Source organism: Gracilinanus agilis, unplaced genomic scaffold, assembly GCF_016433145.1.
Source record: "Gracilinanus agilis isolate LMUSP501 unplaced genomic scaffold, AgileGrace unplaced_scaffold52753, whole genome shotgun sequence".
Lineage (NCBI taxonomy): Eukaryota > Metazoa > Chordata > Mammalia > Didelphimorphia > Didelphidae > Gracilinanus > Gracilinanus agilis.
Window position 1 is genome coordinate 7 of NW_025387747.1, and position 9,165 is coordinate 9,171.

At 61.0% G+C, this 9,165-nt stretch overlaps 1 protein-coding gene across 1 annotated transcript; it reads right to left on the minus strand.

Moving 5' to 3' along the window:
• Positions 1-479: 479 nt before the first annotated feature.
• LOC123255826 (protein capicua homolog) lies at positions 480-5,775 on the minus strand. The gene is made up of 5 exons (XM_044684556.1): positions 2,820-5,775; positions 2,293-2,409; positions 1,948-1,993; positions 1,488-1,645; positions 480-963 (listed from the first exon to the last, which is right to left on the minus strand). Exons 1-5 carry the CDS (start codon positions 5,732-5,734, stop codon positions 480-482), a joined length of 3,720 nt encoding a protein of 1,239 aa, XP_044540491.1. The 5' UTR covers positions 5,735-5,775.
• Between the last annotated feature and the right edge of the window lie 3,390 nt (positions 5,776-9,165).

Sequence of the window (9,165 nt, forward strand, 5' to 3'; positions counted from 1 at the left end):
AGGAGGGAAGGGGGCGAAGGAACAGGGGAGGCGGAGGGGAAGGTGAGGTTCCTGGGCCTGGCTGGGAGGAGAAAGTTATGTAATTCCAGAGAAAAGGAGGAAGGAACAAGCGATGGGGGCGCAGAAGCACTCCAAGGGGAGGAATGGGGTGGGGGATGGGAGTCCTGCCACCCCTCAGCTAATGGGGTCTCCCACCCCCAAGGCAGGGGCTGCAGCTCAAGATTTTCCACTGCCTGCCTGGCCTGGGGCCAACCCCCCCCCCCAGGCCCCACAAAGCAGCTTTGTGCTGGGAGGCAAGGAGGGAGCCCAGCCCCAGCCTGGGCCCCCAGCCTGACACCCACGCGGGCCGTGGCAGGGGAGCAGGCCAGCTGGCACCAGGGCTGGTCTGCGGCTGGGTCTCCCCCTTTCCCCCTCTGGAGGCCCAGCTCCCCATCCAAGGCTAGGCTGGGTGGGGTGAGGTGGGGAGCCTTCACCTCATGTTAAGGAGGGGCTGGATGAAAGCCCAACACCTGCCTGTAGGGGGCGCCTCGGGGTACTGCAGGGCTGAGCCTAGAGGCCCCACAGGCATCACAGCAGGCACTCCCGAGCTCTGGGGCCAGCATGGGGACCCCCGAGGCCCCCATGGGTGCTTCCAGGCCACCCCACCGCCCCAGGGACCAGCAGGGGGCAGTGAGAGCCTGAGAGAGCGCTGAAGGTTGGGGGATGGAGGCAGGGGCAGGCAGAGGGGGGCTGAAGCAGTTCTCCAGGGAAGAGCCCAGTCCTGGGCCTGCCAGGGCTGCCAAGGGGAAGGGGGAAGGCAGATGTCTCCATGGGACTCTGATGCTAAGGATGGAGCTTGGAAGTGTGGGCGCCAGACCGGGGGCCAGTTGGAACACCACCCACCAGGCCGGATCTCCCAGCTGAGGGCCACAGGTGCAGCACCCCAGGAAGGGAGAGGCCGACTCGTGTGGCACCCCCAGCTTCCTGCCTCACCGGAGAACAGGTGGAGGCTGGTGGAGAGGGCCTAAAGAATGGGGCTTTTCAGGCCTGGCCACAGGAACTCAAAACATATTTCTGACTGCAGACCAAGAAACTGAGACCCAGACAGGGAGACAAAGGCCCAGAGAAGCAGAAACCCAGATAGACAGTCAGAGGCCTAGAGAGACACCCGGAGACATACAGACAGACACTGACTGCTAGGCAGAGAGAACCAGAAAGCCAGAGAAGATGACAAGAGAGAGCTGGGGCCAGGCAGAGCCAGACACACAGAAGGACATCCAGGGAAGAGCAGACACTGGAGACAGAGGAGAACCAGGGCCAGAGCCAGGGGAGAAAGGCCCAGAGGGAGCCCAGAGATGGAAAGGAAAGAAAAAACAGCTCAGTGAAGGGGCTCTGGGCCCGGCCAGGGGTCAGCTAAGCAGAAGGAGGAGGCAGGACTTTGCAGGGCACCCCCTAGCCCCCCCCATCCCATACTCAGACACCCCAAGGGATGGTCAGCATTTGGTCACCAGGCTTTGCCCAGGGCCTGGCACACGGGCTGCTCTAGGAATGCTTGCTGAACTGTGACAGCCTTAGAGGAATGTCGGAACATTTCCATCATCTTAGAAAAGCAATGGGCAAAGTGCACAGGGGGAACCCAGATCTCCAGAGACAAAGAGGACACAGCCTAGAAAGACAGACAGGCCTGGGGGGAGAAGCCCAGAGAAAGAACCACACCCCCAGGGGAGCCATCCAAGCACAGGGAGATACCCGGAGAGTCTGAGGACCAGAAGGCGAGAGATGCAAAGGCCTAGGCAGATGAAAGCTGAGACAGGCCCAGAGACAAGGACCCAAACAAGAGAGACAGCAGGAGAGAAGAGAAAGATCAGGGTCACAGGGAAAGCAGCGAGGTGACACCGTGCCATCGGGGGCCAGGCAAGGAATGAGGCTGGGCAAGCGAACCTCGGACCCCCTTCCCTGGGCTCCTACCGAGTGACAGGGCGTGGGGGAGGCAGCAGCAGCTGCCCGGCTCAGGCTGTGCCCAGAATGTGCAGAATGTGGGGGCGCCTACTGCCTGCCCCGGCCTGCCTCAGAGCGGAAGCAATGCCTGCTGACTTGGGCAGGGGGTGGGAGGGAGGGTCAGGATGCCCCGATTGTGCCCTCACACCTGCCAGGCCTCTGAGGGTCACAAACGCTGGGGACTTGGGATTGCGGGGGGAGAAGAACTGAGGCCTGTCCTGGGCACACTCACACCCGGGAGTGCAGAAGAAATGGCCACGGCCCTCCTGCAAACCTGCTCTGTAGCTCTGGGCAAGGCATCGACCTCATCCAAACTTCTCCAGAACAAAGCCCAGAATCTCCGAGTGGGAAGGGACCAAAGCCAAGGCAGCCCCTACTCTCTGCCTGCAAAGCATCCTCTGCGCGAAGGCCTCCTCTGAGAAGCGGACTCGCCTGGCACACAAGTGTGGGAATTGGAGCCGAAGACCCTTCCCTTCCTTTCCCTGGGGGCAGAGGGCCCGGCCAATAGAACGCTGGACACCTGCTAGCTGTGTGACCCTAGCGAGTCACTTCACCTACAGTTGCCTCAGTTTCCTCAACTGTAAAATGAGGATGGTTATAGCACGTCCCTCCCACCGACGAGGAGGTTGTTTTGGACCAGAATAAATGGCTTAGTACCTAATGGGCTAGTTCTTATCCTCTGGGCCTTGGTCTCCAAGACGAGGGGGATGGACTAGAGCATGCCTGAGACGCCTCCCAACTCTGACAGTATCTGTCCAGTCTCGTAAAGTGCCTCCGGGTCTGCTCTGACACTTCTTTCTAGCCATTAAGGGGTCCTGCTAATCCCCACCTGGGCTCTCCACCCTTGGGCCCTTCCTTTGCCCCCAAAGCCACTGCTTTCACAGCCCATCTTCTGCAGGGGCTGCTTACCTGTCCCAGGCCGGCCCATAATGACCTCCTTCTTGGGGGCAGGGTGCCCAGGGTAGCTGCTGGGCACGAGGACGGGCAGCAGGGCGGCGGGCGAGGGATGGAAGGCCACCGGCTGGAACGGTGAGGAGGCCAATCCAAAGGCTGGCCCCGGTTGGGCCATGGTGGCCGGTCCAGCTGGGGGGATGCTGATGGGGACGGGGGCGGGCAGTGGCGGAGGTGGGCCTGGCTTCCCGCTGTTGGCCCCAGGTGGCCCCGGGTGCTCTCGCCCAGCCCTGCCGGGCTGGCCGCTACCCCGGGCCTCCCCGCCCGAGGACCCCTCTCCAGGGAACTTGGAAGGCAGCGGTACATCGGGGTTTCTGACGATAACGGGAGAGTCGCGTTGCACGGCTGGCACCCGCCGCACTGACGGGCCGGGGTCTGAAGTCAGGCCGGCCGGCGGGGGCAGCAGCAGCAGTGGGGACGGCTGACGGGAGCGGGGAAAGGGTGCCGCCGGCGAGACGGCCCGGAAGCCGGCTGGAGTGGAGGGTGTAGGCGTGTGGGAGACAGAGTCTACTCCAGAGTCCAGGCTGTCGCTCTTCTGAAAGTCTGGGGCCCCCCCACCGCCAGGGCCCCCAAGTCCCCCCGGGTGCGGCAGGAGCTCAGGCTTCCGCCGACCGGGGCTCATGGGCACGGTGAAGGTCAAGTTGGTCTGGAAGGTAGGCAGGATGCCCGAGGAATGGCGTTCCCGGGGGGCAGGGGGTGGCGGGTGGGGGCCCAGTTCTGGAGGGGTCAGCACCCCGGCCTTAGGAGTGCTGGCGCTCAGGTGACGGCTTCGGACAGCTGTGCGTTGGATCACAGGTGAAGCATTGATGGGGCTGAAGTTGGCTGGCCGGAAGCCGAAGAGGGGTGAGGGGGAAGGAGAGGGGGCCGGGGAGAAAGGAGACTGGGTAGACACGGGCGAGAAGGAAGGCGTTCCGGAGCGGGAGCTGCCCAGGGACACCAGCATGACGGCGGCCTCGCACTCATCAAACTCAAAGCGGGACAGGTCGGCGGGCGCCACCAGCCGGGGCCGAGAGTCCCCTCGGGCCGCCACGCTGCTGGCCTCGCTGTCCCTCGAGGTCTCGTCAGCCCAGTCGAACTCGGCGCTGCCCTCACGGGCGGCAGGGCGGCCGGCTCCCCCAGTCCCTGGGCCCCCGCCGGCCTCTGCCAGCCCTTCCATCTCCTTGGTGCGCATGGATAGGTGGCGGGAGCAATAGCCGCGGCGCTGGGACTCCTTCATGCAGCCGTCCCGGGAACACAGGCGCCGCCACTGCTTGCCATTGAACTTCTTCCGGATGCCATTGGGCGTGCACACCACGTCTCCCTTCTTGTACTTCTGCTGGGCAGCTGTGAGGGGCGTCCGGGCCCGGGCCGGTGGGGCCACCCCCCTGTCCAGAGAGGTCACGCTGCTGCTGCGGCTGCCCCCAGCCCCATCCTGGCCTGGGGATGGCTGCTCAGTGGGGCGGCCTGGCCCAGTGAAAGCTGGTGACTTTGGAGGTGGAGAGAGCAACTGGGGAGGGGGCAGTGGCAGCAGGGGCTGGGCGGCTGAGGGGGCGGCTGGAGCCAGCGCCCGCTTCTCTTCCTCTTCCTCTGTGGCCGCCTGGCCGAAGCTGATCTTGGATACCTCGGCATCCTCTGGCTGCTTGGCCTCCAGGCCAGGGGGACAGGGGGGCAGCTGAGGGAGAGGCTGTGGGGGAGGCTGCAGGGGCGGGCTCTCTCTCTGCGGTGCCTCCTCGCCCGCTTCCCCCTGGCTGGCTTCCAGCAGACCCTTCCTTCTCTCCTCGGGGCCCCAGGGTGGGCGCAGGAGGCGCAGGCTGGAGCGTGCCACCCAGATGGCCTCCCTGTCCCTGCGGGGTGGGCTGAGCGGCAGCCCTGGTGGGGGCCCCTGGCTGAGGCGCACTTTGTACGAGGCAGAAGCCGGCTTGGCGCTGACCTCCACCACCACCCCCTCACGGTAAGCCGTCTCGCCAGGGTCCACACAGGTGCACACGGCTGTGCCCACCGCGAGGGCTCCAGGGGGCGGGGTGGCATCCAGGACCACGTCCACACCCCCAGCCAGTGCCCCCTCATAGTAGGTGAGGGCCCGGTCTCCGGGGAACTGGACGCCAAGGTCTTGGCTTCGCCGGACCTGCTTTACCACGGCGGGTACGAAGAGCCCATCCCGCCGTGCTAGGACCTTCTGGGAGCGCAGGAGGCGCAGATCACAGACCCCAACACCCGCAGGGCCGGGGGGCCAGGGCACTGGAGGGCCAGGGTCGGGCAGCTCCTCCTCCAGGTCGGCTGAGTGCTCACTGGCTGTGTCTGTAGAGGATGAGCGGGCAGAAGTGGGAGGCTGTACAGGCAGAGCAGGCAGGGCACAGGTCCTGGCCTCCTCGGGAGTGGCAGGGGGCTCCTCTGGCCCACTGCCACCGCCAGCGCCATGCTCCTCCACATACTTTTTTTTGGGAGCCCGTGACTTGAATGTAGCAGTCTTTCGACTTAGGGAAGGCTCCCAGCGCCCAGGCTCCCCTTCGCCCTTTGGGTCTTCATTTGGGGGTAAAGGCTGAGTGGGGTCCTCTGTAGGCCCCACAGCGGGTAGCTGGGGTGGGGCAGCCTCCGCGTCTGGGGCCCTCCCTTCCTCCTCCTCAAGGGTGCCAGTCTCTTCCTCCTCCTGCTGCTGNTGCTGCTGCTGCTGCTGCTGCTGCTGCTGCTGCTGCTGCTCTTCCTCATCCTCCTCTTTGCCCCCCTCACCCACTGCCCGGCGCTTCTGGGCTTTGGCCCTGGTGGCTGGGGGGGACTTGCTGCTGCCGACATGACCAGGAAGTCCACCTGCTTTCTTCATGGGTTTCATCTCTGTCTCTTTCCTTGGCCTGTCTTTCCAGAGACCTGCCAGGGGGGAGGAGAGAGAATGTAAAGTCCCAGAAGAACATAAGTGAGGGGCCAGAGGCTTCATGGTTCTGTGGAATGAGCCTCGATGGGGGGACGAGACGGGCTCACACTGCACTTCTACCAGTCCCCAACACAGGCCCCTGAGCCAAGGGCTTCTCTGCTCGTAGCCCCAACATCTGTTTCTATAAAATGAGGGGGGTCCTATCAGGTGGCCTTAAAGGCCCCCTTTGGCTCCAAGGCTATGCTCCTGGGATGATTGGGTTTCTGTCTATACTACTGGCACTTGGCACAGTGCCTGGTGCCCAGAAGGGACTTAATGAGTGCTTGGTGAGTTCAACTGAAAGACAAGGTGTCCATGTCTGGGCCCTGCTCCCTCCAAGAAGGAACATCTCTGCCCTGCTGCCCCTTGGACAGCTGTCTCTTGGCCTGGGCAACACTCGTTTACGAGGTTTGTTGGGGTTTCCAAACATGTTCATCTCTGTTTGGTAATTAAATCCTTGTAACAAGCTAGTGTTTAACTCATGTGACCCACAGAGAAACTGAGGCCTAAAGAGTGAAAAGGACTGCCCAAGGTTTCACACAACCAGTCATACGATCGAGGTCTGGCTAAAACCCAGGACCTTCTAGGAGGCCCCAGACCCACCAGCTTCCTTCCATTGGTTTTCTTTGGTCAGGTCTCTGCTCCCCAGGCCCTGGACTGCTGCTGACTCCCCTCCGTCACACTATCTTCCCAACAATCCTGCAGCCAGATGTGTGCCCCTCGAGACCCTCACTGGATGGGCTATGTTCCTCTGAACTTTGAGCAGGCTTTTTTGGTCTAATAAAGACACCCCACTTTCTGGGAGGATGGATGTGAGGGATAGGAAAGGCCAACCCCCTGGCCCAATTTGCTCTCGGGGCTCCTGGCTCCCTGGACCCTCCCCACCACAGCCCCTCCTTCATTCCAGCCCTAGGGAAGAGCAGGCCTTGGCATGTCTAAAGCAGAAGTTCATAACCACTGAGAAGCCTGCTGTGTGAGCGTGCACCCTGCCCCCCTCCCCATGATACGGCAAAGACATGGGGACCACCAAACCAACACACAGACCTCTTGCTCCCACCATGCCCCTGGCAACCAGCTCCTTTGACCCCATAACTCTCTCCTAACAAGAACTGACATGCCCACACAGGAGCACCTCCCCATAGACACCCCCTATAGACAGATACCCATACATGGCCCATATATGTGCACACACCCCTCAGACACCCCGACACTCCCCATACACTCATACCCATACATACACACAGAGATAGGCACCCCCACACATACACACACCTCTAGAGTAGAAGCTGGCCCTTAAGTCTCCCCAACCCTGACCTGCCTCCCCCCAGTGGGCTCCTGGGCTCCAGGCCAGGCAGGGAAAGAGAACACAAGAGGGCTGAGTACACTCTGGGACAGACAGGCAGGCAGGCCCAGCGGCCCAACCTCACCCACACTTCCTGAATGTTCACTTTGGCCCGCCCCCTTTTGAACTGTCTTTTTAAAAAAAAAACATAAAAATAAAACTTTACTCTGAGCTAAGAGAACTGGGTTGAAGCCTAAGAAAGTGTCTTGGGAGCTGATGGTCGGGGGGGAGGGGGGGGGCAGGGGAGTCAAGGCCTGGCCTCCCAGCTGGACTAGCCCAACACTTCCGCTGGCCATCCTCAGGAAGAGAGAGAAGGAAGGACTTCTCTCCTCTGGCACTGGATGGGCCTTCTTCTCAGTTCTTCCCCCTTCTCTCCCTGCCAAGATTTCACCCCTACAGGGTCTCGCTCCTAAGACTCCCAAGCAAGCTCTATCCACCTCTGGGTAGAGGAGTCCCATCTTCTCCCAAGCAATCCTGTTTCCCTTGGTGTGGGCCCATCTCCAGCAGCCTCAGAACAGGGAGGAAGCACCCAGGGGCAAGGCTTCTGCTTTCTCCCTAGTCCCCAGGCCCCTGGGCCCCCTCATCTCTGGAGTCAGGAGCCTGCATTTGTAGGGGGCACTGGCTCCAGTTCATAGCCCATGTCTCTTTCAAGCCCCAGGCCATCACTTCCCCAACTCTGTGCCCACTCTGAGGGCATGGCTTCCCAACTCCTACCCCAATTGCTTTAAGGATCTCTTGGGCCTCCTCTGCTGGTCTCTGTCACTGTCCTGCTCCAGGACCTTCTCAGGGCCTACATCTTCCTCTATAGGCCTTCACATCTGAACACCTTCAAGTCTTCCTTCCCACCATCCACAAGCATTTATAGTCCTTGGAGTCAACCCATTGGCCTTGGTCTCAAACCCAATCTCTTCTCGGCGTCCAGCATCACCTTTTCATTTCCCCAGCACCCTGTTTTGCTCTTGTGGGTATAGGAGCCCTCTCTTTTCATCATCCCCCACCCCAACCCTCCTCCATCCCATCCTTCTTGGGTCTTCCTATTCCTTGTTACTGTCCTCTATCCTCCATTTCCCCCTCAACCTCCCCCTTGGCACCCCTTCTCCTTTTGTGAACCCTCCAACCTCTCTGCCTCACCCCTCCCTTACATTTTTATCACCCTACTCAGGCCCCTGCCCACATATCCTAGTCACCCCACTGTCATCTAAATTCTCCCATTTTGGAGGGCAGCTGGGTGGCTCAATGGATTGAGAGCCAGGACTAGAGACAGGAGGTCCTAGGTTCAAATCCGGCCTCAGACACTTCCCAGTTGTGTGACCCTGGGCAAGTGACTTTATCCCCATTGCCTAGCCCTTACCACTCTTCTGCCTTGGTGCCCAATACACAGTACTGACTCCAAGACAGAAAGTAAGGGTTTTTAAAAAAGTAAACAAATAAATAAATTCTCCCATTCTTGACTTGGCCATCCCTTCCCCTCTTTGTGTCCCCACTCCCTGAAGCCCCCTCCCAACATCTATGTCCCTTCTCCCTGCAGCAGCTCCCTCCCTGGATGCCCTCTGCCTTCTTCACCCCTGGAGCCCCTTCCTCATCCCTGAATCCCCTCTCCCCGTCTCTTCCTGAAGCCTCCTCCCCATCCCTGAGTGCTCTCTGCCTACAGTCCCTTCCCCATCCCTGGATCCTTTCTCCCTGAAGCAGCCCCCTCCCCATCCTTCAGTGACCTTTCTCTGCAGCCCCTTCCCCATCCTTGGGTGTCCTCTCCCTACAGCTTCCTCCCCATCTCTGGGTGTCCCCTTCCTACAGCCTCCTCTCCATCCTTGAGTCCCTTTTCCCTGAAGCCCCCTCCCTATCCCTGGATCCCTTCTCCATGCTGCCCCCTCCCCATCTTTATATATTCTTTTCCTGAAGCCTCCTTCCCATTTCTGGATCCTCTCTCCCTAAAGCAGCTCCTTCCCCAGTAGGAATCTTCTCTTTCTTCAACCCCTCCCCATTCCTGGATCCTTTCTCCTTGCAGCCCCCT